Source organism: Triticum dicoccoides, chromosome 3A, assembly GCF_002162155.2.
Source record: "Triticum dicoccoides isolate Atlit2015 ecotype Zavitan chromosome 3A, WEW_v2.0, whole genome shotgun sequence".
NCBI lineage: Eukaryota > Viridiplantae > Streptophyta > Magnoliopsida > Poales > Poaceae > Triticum > Triticum dicoccoides.
Window position 1 is genome coordinate 335779506 of NC_041384.1, and position 22817 is coordinate 335802322.

Consider the following 22817-nt stretch of genomic DNA (forward strand, 5'->3'; position numbering starts at 1 on the left):
ATCGCACGGATATGTTGTACTAGCCCGTACTTGACCGGGCACATAGCAGAAAAGGAACATGGGAGAGGAGGTGTAGAGCAGAGGCCGACCCACCATAGTCTGGAGGGAAGACAACAGGCGGCCGGACTAGGTGAGCGGAGGGAGGCGGCACTGGACCGCCGAAGAGCTTCTACGAGGCAGCCATGATTGCTGACGTCAGCAACATCCACGCGTCCCCCGATAGAAAGAAGAATGAAGAAGGGGGGAAGAGTGAGGAGGATAAGCTACAGGAGTTCCCCGACATAATAAATTGAGGTACTCCCCGTGGCTATCTAGCCTGTACCGCGGGTTGATAACAAGGAAAGGGAGGGGGCTCTTTGCAAAAATGTGGACGCTGACCGACTCGGATCTGAGAAGTCCACTTGTCGAGCTTTGATTGGTCCAAGACCAAAGTTACACATTGACTGCAAGTTGTGGGACTGGTTAGGTCCATTTTATAAGTTGTAGGACCAAACCATCATCTCTAGACCCCATGCCTTTACCTCGAAGAAGAACACGCACTCGGCACAAGACACGCGTCAAGCGCACGAACGCATCCGAGGCAAACGGGCCACACGACCGCCGCGACCCACGAGCCGACGAGGCGACGACCACCGACCTGTGTTGTCCTGCTGCGCATTCCACGCTCTGGGCCAGTTCTCTTCTTTCCGCCCTTAAACCCACGCAACGCATCTCCGGTTGCGACGAACACCGAAACCCTAGCTTGTCCTCCTCCCTCACACTCACCCACTCTCTCTCTCTCTACTTCCTCCCCTTAAACCCACGCAACGCATCTCCGGCCACGACGAGCACGGAAACCCTAGCACCCCCCCGGCTCCGCACGCCAATGCCTCGCCCCCGTACCCTGGTATCCACCTCCCGCTAGCCCCCCTTCGCATTCCAGAAGGAATACCCCATCCAAAGATGGCCGCGGACCCTGCCGCGGACTCCGTGGCTGCGGCGATCTCCGCTGCGATGGACTGGCGATCTTCTCCCGACGCCCGTAACGCCGCCTTCGCCTATCTCGAATCGGTCCGTGCTTAGTCCCGTCCTCCTTCTAATCCCCGTTCTTATTGGTGCTTCTGTGTCTGTACTGACGTTGGTGGTGCTGCCGTCGTGTCGTTACCCGGGCACTTAAGATTTCGAAGTTTCCTATTTTGAGCTGCTTCGAATGTTTTTGACAGAAACGCTGATGCATCCGTGCGGTTCTGTTCTGCACGTATTTGGCAGGACAAGGCCAATTCTCTGATCAAATAGTTGAATTCCCTTCCATTTCTATGCACATTTCTTCTGTTATACTATGAAAAAACTTGTAGTGGTCCATTGCTAATCTTCTGTAATACTAATAAAAAACTTGTACTGTAGTGCTCCATTGCTAAAGATGTAATGCTGTTGGGGGCCAATGGCATGACAGTGAGACTTGCCAATTGCAGGTCAAAAGTGGAGATGTCCGAGCGTTAGCGAGCACATCTTTTCTATTGGTCCGGAAGCACCAGGCTTCAGAGATCCGACTACATGGGTTTAAAATGTTGCAGGTGAACTCTGCATCTTATAAATTGCGATCTTAGTGATTGATCTTGTCCTGATTGCTTTAGAAACCCAAACTATTCGGCTGGTAAACTACATAAAAATATGCAAACAGTTGAACTTAAGGTTGTTCTTTTTTTGCTTCTAGCCTTACAAAAATCATGCACTTCTCATCAGTCAGCATGCACTTCTATGTAACGGGGGCAATTGCATGCATATTGCAGAAGTTAGAAATGGATTATATGCAGACTTGGAAAACACACATTAATATACCGAAACATGTTAATCTATTAAAAAGTTGTAAACCCTTTCTATCTAAATTATTCTAGCGTATGTGAGTAGATTTGTTGCAAGTGATTGATGTGGTAGGTGTAAGAGGAATAGTGTGGTGCAGATTTGTCTAAGTGACTAGTGATCTCATATAATGCTGACAAGGCAAAATAGGAAAATATTTAAATGCAGAACTACCTTAAGTTGTAAATGTGAATTCATGCAGCTTTTACTACCCTTTGATGTTTTCTGATGGTGTGCTGTAAACACCTGGTTCGGTAAATATTTAATTGGTAACAGTTATTAGTGGCAAATATTCAAATGTTCTCACAATGAGGTATGCTAAATTGGTGAATTTATCACTGTAGTGCAATAATTTGGAAATGGTGTTGCTTTGAGTGTGTTCTGTTATGGTAGTAAAAATAACCAAGTGAAAAAACAACGTAGCATTTGACGTTTTTAAGAATCGGTGTTCTGTTAGTGTGTACGCTGCCTTAGAAGTTGTGTATTGATTTGAGACATCAGAATTCTTTGATTAATAATCTAGGAAAGAACTTGACTCAATAGTTTACTTCCAGATATTATTTTATATTTCTGTGCTTGCTGGCATGCATCGTAACCAATGTTCAGGATATTGGTAACTGGTACCATATCGGTCGGGTGCTGAGTAGGGATTAATCGGCGAATTGGCCATTTAACTGAATTTATCAGTAACCCATTTATCGGGACATTAACTAGGGCCATACCTATATATCCTAGGGTATATAGCAACATGCAGTGTAGTAAGGGCCTGTTCGGTACTTCTCCATGGCCTCAAAATCCTGAACTCCACCACCAGCTTCCCATCGCCAGCTTCTCACGAGAGCGCCGCGATCGAGCGATCCGTTCGGCAGCACAGCTTCTTTGTCGTTAGGATTGGCCTGGGCCACTAGAGAGAAAATCAGTAGGTGCTCGCTGTATGTATCGCTCGTGAAATAAGGCTCGAACCGGTACGTTCACTTGGCGGTGGCATCAACAGGTAATTTTGACCAAACTCCAACTCCTGAAGAACCTGGGAGCCCGGAATGACCAGCTCCGCGACTCCACAAAAAATGCACTGCGCTCCGCGCCAGCTTCTGTAGCTAAACTCCAGGAATTGACGCGTTCGGCTGGACTCCATGCGCGGATTCGAGGATTTGAGAAGCCAGACCACTACCGAACACGCCCTAAGTGTCTAGATATGCAATCCTAGGCCACATAGCAATAAGGAAAATTGTTGCCTTGATGTTCTGATCAAGAACAGTAGGGAGGGAACACGTTACCTATTATTTGAAGTTAGCCGCCATGGTGAAATTGGTAGACACGCTGCTCTTAGGAAGCAGTGCTCAAGCATCTCGGTTCAAATCCAAGTGGCGGCATTCTCAGGCCAGTTTTGGGCTAAAAAAATGCCTAGCAGTTAATTGGCCCAGCCGATAAGTCGGCCTGACAGCTGATAAATCGGCTTGTCAGGCAAATTAACTGGACCTAACTGTTAATGGCTCGAATAGCACGTTCTCGTATCGGGAGGGGTCCAAATAGCAGTTAACTGACCTATATTTGGAACAGTGATCGTAACATCTCTTCTATGAAGGCAAATCACAGTCCTCCTACTAGGCTATTAGTTCCATGCGAAATCTGGTGTGTAGCAACAGTTGGATTTTAGGTGGAGAATGAATGTTTTGACGTTCGTCCTGTCAAATAGTTAATTTCTCCTATACATGTTGGTGTCTATACATGTTGGATTTTTGGTGGTGAATGTTTGGATCTTAGGTGTGTAGTAACACTTGGATTTTAGGTGTGTTCTCCCTCCGTCCGGCTTTATGAGGCCCCTCTTATTTTTGGCTAAAGTTTGACCTATAAATTTGACTAATAAAATGTAAAATATATGCCACAAAAATTATACCGTTTGAAAGCTCTTTCAAATACAAATCCAATAATGCACTTTTTGTAGATTATACTTTATATATTTTATTAGTTATATAGATGGTCAAAGTCTCTGTCAAAATACGAGGGGCCTAATAAACCCGGATGGAGGTAGTAACACTTGTATACATGTTGGTGTCTACAGTTAAGTCCTTCTCTTCTCTTTTGTGTGCGCGCACGAGCCACGAGGAAGGTCATAGCTACTCGTCCCTATTGGTGCCTTGCTTTAGATTATTGATGAGGCAACTTTTAACAGAAACCATGCCAGGTCAAATGTGAATGCTTTGAGATCTCACGGTGGACATGTATTGGAAACAATTAGGATGAAACCCAAAGATCTAACCATGTATGTATTGTTGAGTGTGATATGGTCTAGGAGAGTGAGGTAACCAGAAGCTGTGTGCCTAGCCCTATATAATTTTATAATCCAGTTACACTGGCCCTAAATGATTTTTTTTATGTAGCTGAAAGCTCAAACTAGGGAAAATTTTCAGCCTGGGGCTTTTCTAGGATAATGAACCGGTATATGATGCCCAGTTGAGATTTATATCTAAAATATGAACGTCATTTTTTTCTCCTGCACATGCATATGTGCTCACAGCACATATGTTGCATCGTGGGGCATGGCAACAAGTTGTTGTCCCAACTCACAATGTTATCTTATCTTAGTTATGCTGTCAGGCTAGGAGCTTTTTGTAGAGGAAAACCGTGTGTATGATCAACTTAATGATACAAAGTAAATATTACTCTAAATATGACTCAAACAGGCCAACTACAACTATGGCCTGACCTCATTAGTCATTTCCATTGCAATGATTGAATTAGGGACAGTTTCCACTGCAGTTTTTTTACATAGGAAGCTGTTTGTCTCTTGCCGCTATCCTTCTCTGATGGTTATCTTGTTGATGTATACAGCACTTGGTGAGATTGAGATGGGAGGAACTCAGTGTTGCAGAACGAAATGAATTTGCTAACTTGACCATCAATTTGTTGTCAGAGGTTATTGGTCCTCATGAGGAGTGGGCTTTGAAGAGTCAAACAGCTGCATTAGTAGCAGAGGTTTTTCATGTGTTCTTTTCTCTTCACATTTGTTGTACTTCAGTTACTATATCTTAGCAATTATCTTATCTCTGTAGGTAGTTAGAAGAGAGGGGGTTACATTGTTAAATACATTACTTCCCTCTATTGTTTCTCTGTCTAACACTGGCCCTGTTGAGGTATGTTTCTCACAGTACTGCAGCAAAAGATCTGTGCTTTGATCACCCCATTTTGGATCTTGTAACTGTATTGTCTATAACTGGTAGGCTGAGCTAGGTTCTATGATTCTAAGGTGGCTTCCAGAGGATATCACTGTTCACAACGAGGATTTAGAAGGTCAGTTTTGTTTTTTGCAGTTTCTCTGCCGTCATTGTTTGAAACTATATATATATATGTATATATATATATATATACAAACATGTTCATTTTACTTATTATAAATTGCCACTTACATTCAACAGGTGATAAACGACGAGCACTGTTGCGTGGCCTTACCGAGGCACTGCCACAAATTCTACCTCTGTTATATTCTGTAAGTTTGTCTTCACTTTGTCTAGCAAATTTGGGGCACCATGTACAGGACATGCTAACTTAAGAATCTTCTGATATCTCTTCTGTAGCTAGTTGAGAAACATTTTGTAGCCGCTTTAAGCGAGCACACGAGGCAGCAAATGGAGTTGGCTAAACATCATGTAGGGACAGTAACAGCTGTTCTAAATGCCATCAATGCATACGCTGAATGGGCTCCTGTAACAGATCTTGCCAAATATGGTTTAATTCATGGGTCTGTTGGCTTGAATATCTGATTCTCAAGGTTTCACTATGTTCTATCTCATTTATCTCAAGTGCCTTCCTATTTTGCAGATGTGGGTCCTTGCTTTCTTACAGTGATTTTCGCCTCCTTGCTTGCGAGTTCTTTAAAATAGTTTGTCACAGGTATAGTAACACTGATGCATTCATAACTAAAAGCTTGTTCTATGGGTGCCTTTTCTGACATGTTCTTTGCTTGTGCAATGCAACCTAGCTCAGAAAACGACCTGCAGATGTTGCAGTTTGCGAGTATGATGCAGCAATGAGCAACATTTTCCAGGTGTTGATGAACATCTCCCAAGAATTTTTAACCAAATCTAGGATGCAGCCCATGGCTATTGATGAAAGTGAATACGAGTTTGGAGTTTGTATTTGCGAGACAGTAGTTGCTCTAGGTTCTTCTAACATGCAGTGCATACTGGTTGATGGAGCTAGAACTTCACACTTCCTACAACAAGTGAGCATTTCCAAATACACCTCTCCAAATGATTAGTTCTACGTAGCATCTTACCTTCTAATTTTGTCCAAGTGCTAGCTGACTTGTCACCAGATGACTAGTTGGATATTGTATTGAGTTTGTGCATGTCTTCAATACTCATCAACACGAAGATCTCTACATGTTACCAGTTGGTTCTCGCTGTTCACTTTCTTGTGTTTAATTTGTTTTTGTTCCAAACAGATGCTGGAATATTACCAACATTACAGGATTGCACTCCATTTCCAATCTTTGTTGTTTTGGCTGGTATGCATCTGGTCTCTTGTGTAGTTCAAACGCGTGCCAGGTTGTTCTTTAACTCTGAAGAAGTTAACACAAAATTTATGTAGGTGGCATTGAGGGAACCATCGAAAGCTAAGTCTGTTGCTCGTGTTTCTGGTGATACCTCTCCTGCTGGAAATTTTGGTTCTGTTGGTGTCAGTTCAACTGAAAAGGAGAAAAAAGGGGTGTCATTATTTATTACCGATGAAATATACAGTACACTATTGGACGTTTCTTTCAAAAGAATGCTCAAGAAAAGTGCGAATTCATCTTCAAGTCTGTTGGAACTATGGAATGAAGAGCTTGAGGGGAAGAGTGACTTCAGCAACTATCGTACCAAATTGGTATGTCTTGTTTTTTCTTGGCATCTATATGTGATGAGGAACACTAGATGTGAAGAAAGAAAACACATGCCAGATCTGTTTGGCTACTTCTAGATGCTTCCACTCTAGTGTAGTATTTCTTTCCTTTTCTTTTCTATCCTACCTACTGTTTTCTAGTCTTCTAGTTGTGAGTAGCTATGAGTAGAATGGTGAAACTTACATAATGTTTTCTAGAGTATTCCAGCTATAAGTAGAAGTATGTGAAGGCTTCCCAAAGCCCTATAAATAGAGGCCCTCACCTCTACTTTGTACCTAGACTATGTACCCCTACCTATAATAGAACTTGTTCTTATCTAAGATTTTGGAGTAGATCTTGTGCCCTAGGAGTTCTGGATTGAACTCTTGCTGCCCTATCAGCCTACATTCGCCTCTAGAGCGATATCTAGCGCAGCACGTTGAAGCTGTTCCTTCAACACTTGTGTTGTACACATTGTAGCAGCAAGGTGGAGTTGCTCCTTCACAACCTTTGTGCTGCTTCAGGTGGTATCAGAGCCTCGTTGACCCATAATCGTTCTTGCTGTCCTCTTCGAGAGCAAGTTGCAGCAAGCAATGGAGCAATTGGAGAAGAGGATGGATGCTGCTGAACAACAAATCAAAGAGTTGCGTGAAGATCTTAATAGGAGATTTGACCAGCTGGTTGAGATGATAAGAAAGGGTGTCCCCCCTGCTACCAATGAAGGAGATTCATCGAAAGAAGAGGAAGATGTTCATCAAGGAAGAATGAGAGGTAATCTTGGAGCAAGACCGCCACAACAACATGTTGTTCAACGTGCTTCAAGAAGCCAATTTATGTTGAAGCTTCTGAAGGTGAAGAATATGATGATGCCCTTGAGGAACCAAATCTCTACGCATATCGGAGAGCACCCAACCCTACATATGCAAGAGATACATACAAGGTGAAAGCTGAGATCTTAAGTTTTAATGGAAATGTTGACATTGAAGGGTGCCTGGATTGGTTATATGAAGTAGAGACTTTCTTTGAGGTCATGGAGGTTCCGGAAGATCGTAGAGTTCCTTTGGTCGCATACAAGCTGAAAGGAGGAGCCGGTGCATGGTGGCATCGTGTTCAAGAGGAGCGCAGGCTGAGAGGAGAACCTCGTGTTAGAACTTGGCGACAAATGAAAGGCCTCTTGAAAGGGAGATTTTTGCCCGCTGATTATGACCAGATCCTATTTATCCAATTTCAAAATTGTGCTCAAGGAAATAGGACTGTTTCAGATTACACGGAGGAGTTTCTAAGGCTACAAGTGAGGTGCAACCTTGCTGAAATTGAAGAGCAACAAGTTGCAAGGTACATCAATGGTCTTAATGATGCTATTCAAGATCGATTGATGATGCAACAAATCTGGTCCGTTGATCAAGCACAAGCTCTAGCCTTAAAGGCCGAGAGGTTTGTGAGGATGAGAAAGACAACTAAGGCTCCATATCCTCCATATCCTCATACCGAAGGCTCATCTAACCTAATAGAGTGGAAGAAAAGGCCACTCCACCAAAGACAAAACAGCCCATCCTGAAACAAACTAGAGGCAAGGGTAAGGCAAATGAAGGCCCAAAGTGCTATAAATGTGGTAAAGAGGGATACATATCCATCGGTTGCCCACTAAGGAAATTTGTTGACACCACTATCCATGATAGTGAAAGCGATGAGGAAGAATACGAATCTGAAGATGTAGACGGACAAGAGGTTTGTCAAGAAGAAGGTGAAGAGGTGGTATGTGTGATCCAGCGTGTCCTATGCTCCACACCACAACTCGATGACACACAAAGGAAGAAAATATTTGAGAGCAAATGCACGGTGAATGGCAAGGTATGCAAACTAGTGATTGATAGTTGCAGCTGCGAGAATCTTATCTCCCAGAAGTTGGTGGACCATTTAAAGCTTGAAACCCATGGTCATCCAAATCCTTACACTATTGGATGGATCAAGAAAGGAGTGAATATGAGGATCACCAAACAATGCAACCTGCCACTTTCTTTGGGTAAGCATTATCGCTCAAATGTGTTGTGTGACGTGGTTGACATGAATGCCAGCCATGTTCTTCTTGGGAGGCCTTGGCAATTTGATGTGGATACTACACACAAGGGCAAGGAAAATTCTTACTCTTTCATTTGGAACAAGAGAAAGATCATTATCTTACCAAACAAAACCGAAGGTAATACCTCTAAGAAGGAGGGGAAAACTATGTTAACTATCTCCCATACCTCCCATGAGTTTATGGAAGACTTGAAGGAGGCAGATTTGTGTGCTGCACTTGTTGTAAAGGGAGAAGAGCACCTGACTGTTGAAATTCCAGCAAAGGTACGTGGTTTATTGGCAGAATTTCAGAACATACTTGGGGAGCCACATGGCTTGCCACCGATGAGAGGAATTCAACATATAATTGACTTAATTCCGGGAGCAAGTCTTCCTAATCTTCCACACTATCGAATGAGCCCAAAAGAGCATGATATATTGAAGGAGAAAGTGGAGGAATTGTTGCAAAGGGGGCACATTCGAGAAAGTATTAGCCCATGTGCTGTACCAGCCCTACTCGCGCCAAAGAAAGATGGATCTTGGCGCATGTGTACGGACAGTAGAGCCGTTAACAAGATCACCGTAAGGTATAGATTTCCTATTCCTTGTCTGGATGATATGTTGGATCAGCTTAGTGGAGCAGGAGCGTTCACAAAGCTAGATTTAAGAAATGGATATCATCAAATCCGTATAAGACCCGGGGATGAATGGAAGACCGCCTTCAAGACAAAGGAAGGGTTGTTTGAATGGCTAGTCATGCCATTTGGACTCTCAAATGCACCAAGTACCTTTATGCACTTAATGAACCAAGTCCTTAGACCCTTCTTATCCCACTTTCTTGTGGTCTATTTCGATGACATCTTGATCTATAGCAAGGATGAGGATGAACACTTTGATCACATTCGGAAGCTGCTAGAAGTACTAAGGGAAAATGAGCTCTACGTCAACTTGAAGAAATGTGTTTTCCTGCAAACACAACTTCTTTTCCTAGGATTCGTCATAACATGTGACGGCATTCGTGTTGATGATTCTAAGGTTGAAGCAATCCGAGAATGGCCAACTCCTAAGACCATTTCTGAGGTAAGAAGCTTTCATGGCCTTGCAACTTTCTATAGGTGATTTGTGAAGAATTTCAGCACTATCATGGCACCAATTACCGAGTGTTTGAAGAAAGGAAAGTTCCAATGGGCAGAAGCAGCTGAAGCTAGCTTCAATGAGATTAAATAAAAGCTATCACAAGCTCCTGTCTTGGTACTACCTGATTTCAACAAGACTTTTGAGTTGGAGTGTGATGCAAGTGGAGTAGGCATTGGAGCTGTCCTATCTCAAGAAAGGAAGCCCATTGCTTTCTTTAGTGAGAAGTTAAGTGAAGCTAGACAGAAATGAAGTAACCTATCAGCAAGAATTATACGCCGTTTTCAGAGCGTTGAAAACTTGGGAAGTCTATTTGCTGCCTAAAGAGTTCATTGTTTATAGCGACCATCAATCCTTGAAGCATTTTAGAAATCAAAAGCATGTTGACCGCATGCTAGCAAGATGGGCAGCATATCTGGAGAGGTTTAACTATCTCATCGTGCATAAATCTGGAATAACTAACAAAGTGGCCGATGCTTTGAGTCGTTGTGCATGCCTCTTGACTTCTTTTGAACTGAACTTTCGGGCATGGATCAAATAAAGGAGTTGTATGAGGGTGACGAAGACTTTGGCCATGTTTGGGTAAAGCACGCAAGGGGCCAACCATTAGGTGATGACTATTTGATGCAAGATGGATATCTCTTCAAAAATGATCGTTTGTGCATTCCAAGAAGTTCTCTACATGACAAGTTGGTTAGAGAGCTCCATTCAAGTGATCTTAGTAGCCATGTTGGACGGGACAAGACTATCGCTAACCTAGAAGCTCGCTACTTTTGGCCAGAACTAAAGAGAGATGCTGGAAAGTTTGTTCAACGGTGCCCAATATGTCAAGCCTGCAAAGGCCAAGTCCAGAACACAGGGTTATACATGCCTTTGCCTGTTCCTGTTGCTCCATGGGAGGACATCTCTATGGACTTCGTCTTGGGCTTGCCAAGAACAAGACCAGGAAGTGATGCTGTATTTGTGGTCGTGGATAGATTCTCTAAGGGTGTGTTTGCTTTGTATCAGGGGTGGAATGTAACGGGTCCAACCCGTCCCTGACCTTTGTTCTAGTGTTTGGTAGTCAAGTGGAACCGGAACTCATCTGTTCCCCGAAAGCGAATATACCCCTGATATCCGGAATTGAGTGGTACCGCCGAATCGGTGGAATTACATGGAACCGAGCCTCTCCCTCTTTCCTCGGCTGCTCCTCTTCTTCCATTGACACTACCGGCTGCTCCTCTCCCTTGTCTCCTCAATCGGCTGCCGGGTGGTCGTCTTGAAGCCGGCTAGCAGCGGCTGCAGCGGTTGCGCGACTCACGGCCGGGAATACGGGCGACGGCGTTCAGTGCTCAGCCGGTAGCCTGAGACGCGGGCGACGGCGGCCTACATTGGTGGCACCGGCGGGCGCGCGACTCATGGCCGGTAAGATGGTCGGCGGCGGCCGGAGAGGCGGGTGACGGCGGGCGGCTCAGGTCGCAGCGGCGGCAGAAGGTACGATCCCTGGCGGAGCAACGGCGGCGGCGAGCAGAAAATAGGCATCCCATCCCCGTCCCTCTCCTGGGCTAGCAGCGGTGCACGAGAACGGGATAGCAGCAGCATGCATCAGCGGGAGGCAGGGCGTGCAACAGCAGCAGATCTCCTGGGCTAGCAGCGACGCGTCATGAAGCAGATAACAGCAGGGTCAGCAGCTTGTTTGATGGTAGATCTATGTCCTCTTTATTCAGATTTGTGACAAATTTTGTTGTCTACTTTCAGAAAATTTGTTGTGACTACAAAATTTACATAAAAAGCGGGTTATATGATGATGATAAATCATTGTCGCTGATAACTATTTTTGCTTGTGAGTGAATTTATGAATAATCTATACTACAAATACAATTCTAATATTATTGCACATTTGTATAGTTTGCTGTTAAACATAAAAAAGTTATAATTGTTCAAATGGATGTGAGAATAATCTCACAAATGGTGAAGAACCAAATCCATTCCACTTCATCTCTTCAACCAAACCCTGAAATGTAACAGTTCCATTCCACCTATTGTGCTCAACCAAACACAAGAACGAAACCGACCCATTCCGATGGAATGGAACCATGACATTCCATTCCACTTCGTTCTCAAACCAAACACACCCTAAGATGGCTCATTTCATCCCATGCCGCAAGACAACGGATGCTCATTATGTGGCAAACCTATTCTTTCGAGAAGTGGTCAGACTTCATGGAGTTCCAAGGTCCATTGTCTCAGACCGTGATAGCAAGTTTCTTGCTGCATTTTGGCTCACTTTGTGGAAGCAATTCAACACTGAATTGAAATTTTCTAGCACTGCTCATCCACAAATAGATGGACAAACGGAAATGGTTAACACGTTTTTGGGTAATCTGATCCGTTGCATTTGTGGAGAAAGAAAGGGACAATGGGATTTGGCTTTATCTCTTGCAGAGTTCTCCTACAATAACTCCAAGCATAGATCCACAGGAAGGAGCCCTTTTCCCATTGTCTACACTAAAGTTCCAACACATGTGGTCGACCTGGTGAAGCTGCCATCAAGGGGAAACTCAAAATCAGCATTGTCCTTTGCTGATAATTACATCGAGTTATTTGAAGAGATTCGCGGCGCTTTGGAAGCACAAAATCAGAAATATAAACAACTTGCTGATTGCAAAAAGAGGCCAAAATCATTCCAAGTCGGTGATAAGGTGATGGTCTACCTCCGAAAAGAGAGGCTGCCTTTAGGTGTTAAAGGGAAACTTAGGCAGCGAAGGTATGGGCCCTTCTCTATCGTGAGGAAGATAAATGATAATGCTTATGTGATAGATCTTCCAAGTGACATGGGTATCTCCAACACTTTCAATGTTGCGGACTTGACTCTCTACCACCCGGAAGAAGCGCTCTATGAAGATAACTCGAGGGCGAGTTCCAAACAACCAGGGGAGAATGATGAGGAACACTAGATGAGAAGAAAGAAAACACATGCCAGATCTGTTTGGCTACTTCTAGATGCTTCCACTCTAGTGTAGTATTTCTTTCCTTTTCTTTTCTATCCTACCTACTGTTTTCTAGAGTCTTCTAGTTGTGAGTAGCTATGAGTAGAATGGTGAAACTTACATAATGTTTTCTAGAGTATTCCAGCTATAAGTAGAAGTATGTGAAGGCTTCCCAAAGCCCTATAAATAGAGGTCCTCACCTCTACTTTGTACCCAGACTATGTACCCCTACCTATAATAGAACTTGTTGTTCTTATCTAAGATCTTGGAGTATATCTTGTGCCCTAGGAGTTCTGGATTGAACTCTTGCTGCCCTATCAGCCTACATTTGCCTCTAGAGCGATATCTAGCGCAGCACGTTGAAGCTGTTCCTTCAACACTTGTGCTGTACACATTGTAGCAGCAAGGTGGAGTTGCTCCTTCACAACCTTTGTGCTGCTTCAATATGGCCCTTGCCCCTTGCCGTCAACGATTTTCAGTATTGATTTTCAGTATTTGCCTTCACCATATTTGTTCAGACAATTAGTGAAAATCAAATAAAACTTTTCTGTGTCAAATGTTAGTATAACTGTCTACTGAAACACATTCACCTGGTTTACACTTATGTATGTCCATTAACCTCAGTGAAGGAGATTGTGGAGTCCACGACATCACCGCCGGTCGATACGCCTGTGATTGTAACATCTATCCTCTGGGTAGAGAATGTCATGGCCTCATGGGTGTCCAGTACTGTTGCTCGCACGTCGTTTTTTCCTCTTCTCCACCTGCCATTCTCTCCCTCTACCCGCTCAACCACTGGCTCGTCTGCCACCATATTGCCGCCACCAGCCAAGCCATGGCACACCACCTCCTGTTTCCTTTATCTGATATCTTTCCAAACCCTAGATGAAACTCATGCTCGACTGTCGCGGAACTGCCTTGCTTCTTCCCTGGCGCCGTTAATGCCCCTTGCTCTGTTGCGCTGCGGTATCACCTTCCAATAGATGCTCGCGTGCTCGTAACATCAATGTCCACACATGACTTCAGTTCGCTGGGTAGAGGATGCTATGGCCTTGTGGATGTCCAGTACTGTTGCTCGCACGTTGTGTTTTCCTCTTCTTCTCGACCTGTCATATCCTCCTACTTGTTCAACCGCTGGCTCGTCTGCCACCATGTTTCCACGGCACACCACCTTTCCTGTTTCCTTTATCTGGTTTCTTTCCTAACCCTAGACACAGCTGCCTTGCTTCTTCTCTGGTGCTATTAATGGCCCCCTACATATGCCTCCTTTTGATCTGTTGCACCATAATTTTTGACCTCTGCCCTTTTGTGGGCTATTCGAAGCTAAAAAAAATTACCAGGTGAAACCAAAGTTTTCTGTTTGAGAGCTGAATTTTGAATTGAAAATTCCGTAACCTAAAAGTCATTATTTTAGTTAAATGCTGAATTACCGCAATTTATAGTTGACCTGCTCGAGTTCAATGTCAAAATTTTATCTGGATGAAATCAATTCCTTTTTCCTTTATGTTAAAAAAGTGCAGAATTTCCACAGTTGCAAATTGATCTGTTTATTTTGAATGAGCAAATTTCTTCCATGTTAAAGATGGAGCTCAGGAATCAGAAATTGTGTTTTCATAAAATGAATGATGGGTGGCGTGGTAGTATCTTCTCATCGAGACACTTAACAGAAGGTCATGGGTTCCATAGGATGCCTATTAAAAAGACATGATTATTAATTGTTATCAGCTATACCTTGTACATATGCCAAGGCAAAGCATGCTAGTTGTAATCATTTACCTTCGAGCATATCATATTCATTTGCCTACTGCCTTGTTATCGTTTTTCATCCTTTCAGCTTAGCCTTGTAATTTGTGGTAACAGCAATATATTTGCCACAAGTCTACTTACTGTATGTTCTGATAAAACCTGCATATGATGCTTTTTACTAAACACGTATTTTGATTCTTCCTGCAGCTGGATCTCATAAGAGTTATTGCTTCTCAAAGGCCTGTTATTGCTGCAGCAAACATTGTACAGAGAATAAATGTTGTTTCTGGAGATGCTAATCAAACAACAAAATCCCCCCAGGTCGAATACCTGCATACATTTACCATTTCAACTCAATGATTTGTCTTTTGCCACTTTATCTCAAAGAAAGTAACCTTCTAGTTCATGTTTTTATCTAATTATCTGTTTCAGGATCTTGACGCTATGGTAGGTGCCCAGCTGGGTCTTGAAACAGTTGTTAGTGCCATATTTGATGGCTCGGGTGATTATGCAAAGACTGACCATGAGGCAAAATTCCAAATTCACAGGACTTTTGAAGGTTTGATCTGTGTTTTATGGCTGATTTATTGTTGGTTCTACAGCCCTCTTACTTTCTTCTGCTTGTGAACCAGGCTTACTTCAGCAGCTTCTTTCTTTGAAGTGGACAGAACCTAGCCTCATAGTTATTCATGGTCATTATTTGGATTCTCTGGGTCTGTACTTGAGACATTATCCAGATGTAGTTGCTAGTGTTGTGAACAAGCTTTTTGAACTATTGACATCTCTCCCGATTACAATTCAGGTACTTTGTCATTTTCGTCGTGGCAGTGAAATAAAATGAACTACCCTGATGTTGTTATTCGGTGAGGATGTTATGCTGGATGTAAATCCTTCTCCCAGTTCAATCCTAATATGCTGATGCTATATTGAGCTCAACAATTATCTCCACGTGCGACCATTTCATGCATTTTATCTCCCTTCTGTTGTTCATTCTATTTAAATTGTTTTGGTACAATTCTATGTTTTAATTCTAGTTTTGTGTCATTTGTTGTAGCAACAGGGTCCATCAAATAATTCCCGGCAAGCTAGGTTACAGATTTGCTCATCATTCATTCGCATATCAAGAGCTGCTGATAAAGCACTTCTGCCTCATATGAAGGTTAGGCTCTGTTCACAATTGATTCTGTCACTCCCTCCGTTCGAAATTAATTGAAGTTGTACTTTTGTCATAAGTCAAACTTATTTATGTCTAACCAAGCCTATAGGAAAATATATCAAAATATAGCATATAGAACATTCATTAGATTCTTTAGCGTCCTTGCCGTGATTATCCAGCAGATCAGGGACTAGGGGAAGGATTTGAACCTGGGGAAGAACAGAGAAGAGAGACGAGGCAATGATTCTCATTTGTCATTTCATTAGGTACCGAGTCATCTCTTCTTAGTACATTTTATAGTGCCATCTTTACAGGGCCATGGGCCTCAATGGCTATCACAAAAAGTCCACTATCCAGCACACACCCAAGCCTATACTCCAACTTCAAATGCACGCAAGCTCCTGCTGGGCCAGCTAATCTGCCACATCCTTTAGCTTGTGCTTACCTGACAGTGCTGCTGCTAGCGCTAGCATGGCGGTACTGACTGATTCTCTATTAACATATGTTTTCGTAATATATATGTAGATTTTAGTACATTTTTCTATAGAGTTGGTCAAACTTTAACTTGTCTGACTCAGGACAAAGCGAGAACTTCAACTAATTTGGAACGGAAGGAGTACCATTTGATCTTACATGAAGGTCTGCACTACACAGCATTGTTTTTAAGGTGACCCGCCTTAGATGCTTCGGTGACGCTTAGGCGGCAAGGCACCCTGGCAAGCGCAAGCTAAGCCTTGCAATTATGACACCTAGGCATCAGGACGGCGGGTGCTCGCCTTAGGTTACCGCGGCCTTAAAAACATTTGTACGCAGACTATTTTTGTGAGGCTATGGCAGATTATATCTATTTGCGAATCTACGACAGGGTACTTACAGTACCATCTTGAAGTTGTTAATTGCACTTGTGTTGTTTGGATTAAAGTTATCTTTTGTGGATAAGCCAGTTTGTAGAAGAAGAATAGTTGGGTTTCCATAATCTCGAAGTATATATGAGGAAAACATGCTCGCCGTGTAGGTGATTTCTGTTGATGGCCGTCCAGTTTGGTATAGTTCAGTCAATTTGTAAAGATATACCATTAAATTATAGTGGTGCGGACCTTACCTTGTGGCTGCAAGGGGAGAGGTATACATAGGGTATGATTGAAGAATAGAGTGATTCTTCTTGCTTGATTCCCTCAAAAGTTACACAGCTGACACTACCACATCCTAATTTGACCTGCTGTATTCTAATCAGGAAACATCCTGAAACATGTATTTGATACATGCTTCCTGAACTCTTCCCAAGTCATCTTCCTAATTCTGTCTCTTAACTCAAGTTCCTGATTCAGTTCGTCCACCTCCTGGACTCTCCTCTGGCTGACTCTTACCTTGATTTTCTTTATTTCTTGGACATGATTCACACATCACCGCATGCCCTGTACGTTGTACGCCTTGCTGGCCGTCTGGCAGCAATTTATAAGTCGATGAACTTTGTAGCCAGCCTTCAACTAGGTGGAAAAAAGTACGTGAACTGGATTAGAATGATCTGCATTCTAACCTATTTCGGCAGCGTCATGTATATTTGCTTTACAGAATGCAGTTCACTGTCGCATCTGTTTTCTTTCAGAAATTTGGTTGCTAAAAGTGCTTTGCCAATGATGCAGAACATTGCCGATACCATGGCTTACCTTCAAGGAGAGGGCCGCTTACTACGGGCTGAGCATGATCACCTATGTGAAGCGTTTCTTATTATGGCCTCCTCGTCTGGGTATTTCGCCGTAACACCTTTTTCACATATATTTTTGCAACTATGATAACATGATGTTGCTTCCACTAGTTTCATATATTTTAACATCTTTGTAGGATTCAACAGCAACAGGAAGTCCTGGCCTGGTTACTTGAACCTCTTAACAAAACATGGACCCAAGTGGAATGGCAAACTGCATACTTGTCTGACCCATCTGGCTTGACAGACATGTTTGCTGACACCCAATTTATGTGGTCAATTTATCACACGGTTACGTTCTTTGAGAAGGCACTCAAACGGAGCGGTACCAAAAGGTCTACAACAGCTCCGCAAGCAGCCATCACCACAACAACAGCAACTGGTTATCTGCATCCGATGTCTTCACATCTATCATGGATTCTGCCCCCTCTCTTAAGGGTAATTTGACACATTGTTTTTATCAGCTTAGATAATAAGGACAAGACATCAAGGATGGAAGTTTTATAACCAGGATCCTTTATTAATTCTTCTGTAGCTTATGAACTGAGTAATCTGATGACTGACTATAGTTTGGACTCAGTTTTTATTTGTCTCTTTTGTTGGATGATCTTCAGTAGTGTGGTGGCTGACTATACATGCTCTTCACCAGATTTTCATTAACTTCTCTTTAGCCATTATACATAGGCTAATCTGATACTTTCTGTTTCCCTTTTGTTGCCCAATCTTCAGCTGCTGAGATGTATACATGCACTTTGGGCTGAGCCATTTGCTCAGTCGCTGACAGGAGAAATCAAAGCGGCCAAAAGCATGACTATCTCGGAGCAGGCCAGTCTGCTGGGAGAGACAAGTAAACCTACCAAGGGCCAGGTTGCACCTGCTGATGGATTACTGGATGTTCAAAGGGAGGGAGAGTCTAAGGAAAATAACATAAGAAACTGGTTACGTGGCGTCCGTGACAGTGGGTAAGGATTCTTAATTCGAGTACTGCAAATATTCACTTTGTATTTTTGAAGTTCTGTTGATTCCCCGTTCAATCTTAAAGAGCATTATTGGTACCATCTATATTGTTCATCAATTTGATGTTCTCAATTTGATGTTCTGATAATCCTTGATGACTCGAGAACAGTCGAGCTACGCTTACCAGAAATTTTCATCTTGCATGTTAAATAGTCATTGCTCCTGTAATCCATCTTTGACCCAAGTGAGAATACCATACTACAGGTACAATCTTATAGGATTAGCAGCTACTCTTGGTGAGGCATTTTTCCGATGCATAGATGGTTCCTCTGTCATCCTTGCTCTTATGGAGAATGTGCAAGTTATGGAGTTTCGTCATTTGCGCCAACTCATGCACCTTGCTGTTGTTCCTTTGGTTAAATATTGCCCTGCTGAACTATGGCAGATATGGACAGCGAACCTTTTGCAGCCAATATTTGTTCATTGTCAGCAAGCTCTTGATTATTCATGGTCCAGTCTTCTACGCGAGGGACGAGCTAAGGTTCCTGATAGCTTCGGTAATCTTTCTGGGTCAGAACTTAAGGTTGAGGTGATGGAAGAGAAGCTGTTACGAGACTTGACTCGTGAAGTTTGTTCTGTGCTTTGGGTTTTAGCATTACCTGGTTTGAACAGTGGACTTCCATCTTTGGAACAACTTGGACCTGTCAACCGGATTGATTCTTCTCTTAAAAGTCTGGAGTCATTTGCTTCCAGCTCTCTTACTGGGTACTGGGAAATTTTCTTGCCACATATATGTGTTTACCTTAGTTCTTAAATTTCATCGAGTAACATCTCAACAAATGAACAAAGACTGACTGGTACTAATCATTTGCAGATTTCTTATGCTTAATGTTGGCACTGCCCTTCCTGCTTTGAGAATAACTGTTGAAGTGTTCAGTTGGACAGATAGTGAAGCAGTGACTAAAGTAATACCCTTTTGTGGTGCATTGATTCACCTTGCCGTTGCAACAAACCGGGCTGAGCTGAGGCAGTTTGTTGGGAACGATCTATTTTCTTCTATAATACAGGGCTTATCTGTTGAGTTGAATGCCGTTGTTAGTGCAGAGCTTATTGGACTTTGTCGAGAAATATATCTTTATCTGTCAGACAAAGATTCTGCACCTAAACAGGTATTTTTTCTGAGATCATGACAGAGTATCTAGTTACTTGATGAAAATATGTGATTTGAGAATTATATCTTAGACAACTGTTTCTACCTCTCCAAGAGGTATTTAGACCCTGGAAGTGATTCTTATGCTATACATAAGATTGAGTGCTATCAAAGCTATAGCTAATTACTTGGTGTAGATAACTACGGTTTATATAACTATTGCTCTTTTTTTGGACGACTTCGCTATTTAAATCTCATGCACCAACAAGTATAACCAAAAGATCGATCGGACGGGGAAGGTTGGGCAATCCACAAATACTTTAACACCCCCTCTCTTGTGTCTCGATAAGGCCTAAACGTGGGCATAAGGAGGATTTTTAAAATTTATTTTAATTGCGATGTTGGCCAAGTCAAATGCATCAAGGACGGAGCAGACCAACTCCTGGTGAAGGTCGAAGAGATTAAGCATATATGGCGGGAGTACTTCGACAAGCTGTTCAATGGGGAGAATGAGAGTTCTACCATTGAAGTGGACGACTCCTTTGATAAGACCAGCATGTGTTCTGTGCGGCGAATCCAGGAGTCTGAGGTCAAGGAGGCTTTAAAAAGATGAAAGGAGGCAAGGCGATGGGCCCTGATTGTATACCCATTGAGGTGTGGAAAGGCCTGGGGGACATAGCGATAGTATGGCTAATCAAGCTTTTTAACCTCATTTCTCGGGCAAACAAGATGCCAGAAGAATGGAGACGAAGTATATTAGTACCAATCTTCAAGAGCAAGGGGGATGTTCAGACTTGTACTGATTACCGTGGAATTAAGCTGACGAGCCATACAACGAAGCTATGGGAGAGAGTCATTGAGCACCGTTTAAGAAGAATGACAAGTGTGACCAAAAATCAGTTTGGTTTCATGCCTGGGAGGTCGACCATGGAAGCCATTTTCTTGGTACGACAACTTATGGAGAGATACAGGGAGCAAAAGAAGGACTTGCATATGTTGTTCATTGACTTGGAGAAGGCCTATGATAAGATACCGCGGAATGTCATGTGGTGGGCCTTGGAGAAACATAAAGTCCTAGCAAAGTACATTACCCTCATCAAGGACACCTCATCAAGGACATGTGTGGTAATGTTGTGACCAGTGTTTGAACAAGTGATGTTGACATTGATGATTTTCCGATTAAGACTGCATCAGGGGTCAGCTTTGAGGCCTTATCTTTTTGCCTTGGTGGTGGATGAGGTCACAAGGGATATACAAGGAGATATCCCATGGTGTATGCTCTTTGTAGATGATGTGGTGCTAGTTGACGATAGTCGGACGGGGGTAAATAGGAAGTTGAGTTATGAAGACAAACCTTGGAATCGGAAGGGTTTAGGCTTAGTAGAACTAAAACCGAGTACATGATGTGCGGTTCCAGTACTACTAGGCGCGAGGAGGAGGTTAGCCTTGATGGGCATGTGGTGCCTCAGAAGGACACCTTTTGATATTTGGGGGCAATGTTGCAGAAGGATGGGGGTATTGATGAAGATGTGAACCATCGAATCAAAGCCGGTGGGATGAAGTGGCGCCAAGCTTCTGGCATTCTCTGTGACAAGAGAGTGGCACAAAAGCTAAAAGGCAAGTTCTACAGGACGGTGGTTTGACCTGGAATGTTGTATGGCGCTGAGTGTTGGCCGACTAAAAGGCGACATGTTCAACAGTTAGGTGTGGCGGAGATGCGTATGTTGAGATGGATGTGTGGCCACACGAGGAAGGATCGAGTCCGGAATGATGATATACGAGATAGAGTTGGGGTAGCACCAATTGAAGAGAAGCTTGTTCAACATCATCTGAGATGGTTTGGACATATTCAGCGCAGACCTTCAGAAGCTCCAGTGCATAGCAGACGGCTAAAGCGTGTGGAGAATGTGAAGAGAGGTCAGGGTAGACCGAATTTGACATGGGAGGAGTCCGTAAAGAGAGATCTGAAGGAATGGAGTATCATCAAAGAACTAGCTATGGACAGGGGTGCGTGGAAGCTTGCTATCCATGTGCCCGAACCATGAGTTGGTCATGAGATCTTATGGGTTCCACCTCTAGCCTACCCCAACTTGTTTGGGACTACAGGCTTTGTTGTTGTTCTTGTTGGTTATGGGTTGACTATCTAATTGTCGAGGCGGTAGTGATAGTATCTTGTATCTAACTATGCTTGCTCTAATGACTTGTCCTTTCTCCCGTTAAAAGGTGGGTACCTTTCCCTAAATCTTCTCCCATGCATGATGTTCTCCGGTTCTTTGTATTCCAGATCTCTCTTAACCGAAGAAATAGAAGCTTGAGAAGGAATACTGCTAAAAACCTACTTCTCTCTCAAATAAAAACCTAGTTCACTCGCTAAGCATCCATGGCTGAATTGTGAAAGCGTCGACCAACCTATAATTCACTCGGTAAAGCATCGATGGCTTAATGGTGAAAGCACCCACCAACCTAGTTCACTTGCTAAAGCATCCTTGGCTGAATGGTGAAAGTGCCCACCAACCTAGTTCACTCGCTAAAGCATCCATAGCTGTTGTCCTGTATTGATCAGGGTGGTATATGGTGGCATAATTACCACTAACCAACTATCCATCAACTGACCCGGTAGACACCCTTCCGTTAACGCCAAGAGCCGTTGTTAGTAAGAGGTCTTTTTTCCTTTCTTGTAGAAGTTTTTTATGCTGCGCAGGTTGACCCTATCCAAGATACAAATTCTTGTATGTAGTTGCCAGTAAAAACTCGAGTTTGTTATTATGGGTAGTTCCTACAAAGAATCGGACTAATGATGTATACAATGCTTGAGTTATTGACTATATAAAGCAGATTGAGTAGTGAAGTCTTGTGCTATGAATGCATAAGGAGGTAAAGAGTAAATATATTGAGCTACTAAGTAAGCTGCTGCCTTCTATAGTAATGCGGAGTGACATAATCAATTGAATTCGATTGGTACCTCGAACTCCATTGGCCCCTTACCTCAAGTCGGGATAAGAAGATAAATTGTACATTTCCTTGTTTAAACATGAGTTCAAACTCATTTTGCGTGCATCCAACAGGAACTGAACCCGCAAATTTACCACCAAGCGAAGCCAGTGGTTTCTTGGTCATGACTCATGACCTGCTAAAACGAAAGTGACATTAAAGAGTGTTCCTAAATCGGAAGTCCTTTATTTATATACAACACACACATATTCCTCCCGATGTGGGTAATACTTGTTACAATAGAGCGACCC

The 22817-nt window shown here is 43.0% G+C and overlaps 1 protein-coding gene across 3 annotated transcripts in view; it reads left to right on the plus strand.

The window, feature by feature from the left end:
- Positions 1-649: 649 nt before the first annotated feature.
- LOC119268142 (protein HASTY 1-like) overlaps positions 650-22817 on the plus strand; it is a 29412-nt gene continuing 7244 nt past the window's right edge. Inside the window, exons 1-20 of one of the 3 annotated variants that reach the window (XM_037549674.1) lie at positions 650-1050; positions 1452-1553; positions 4672-4815; positions 4893-4973; positions 5061-5130; positions 5256-5326; positions 5415-5578; positions 5659-5730; positions 5824-6061; positions 6284-6346; positions 6430-6705; positions 14815-14928; positions 15040-15166; positions 15240-15409; positions 15662-15766; positions 17407-17510; positions 17606-17906; positions 18198-18430; positions 18690-19190; positions 19300-19594. In XM_037549674.1, the coding sequence (XP_037405571.1) occupies positions 943-1050; positions 1452-1553; positions 4672-4815; positions 4893-4973; positions 5061-5130; positions 5256-5326; positions 5415-5578; positions 5659-5730; positions 5824-6061; positions 6284-6346; positions 6430-6705; positions 14815-14928; positions 15040-15166; positions 15240-15409; positions 15662-15766; positions 17407-17510; positions 17606-17906; positions 18198-18430; positions 18690-19190; positions 19300-19594 (3339 nt within the window). In that variant the 5' untranslated portion in view covers positions 650-942. The remainder of the gene's footprint in view (positions 1051-1451; positions 1554-4671; positions 4816-4892; positions 4974-5060; positions 5131-5255; positions 5327-5414; positions 5579-5658; positions 5731-5823; positions 6062-6283; positions 6347-6429; positions 6706-14814; positions 14929-15039; positions 15167-15239; positions 15410-15661; positions 15767-17406; positions 17511-17605; positions 17907-18197; positions 18431-18689; positions 19191-19299; positions 19595-22817) is intronic. The other 2 variants (XM_037549672.1, XM_037549673.1) reach the window with 2 other exon arrangements.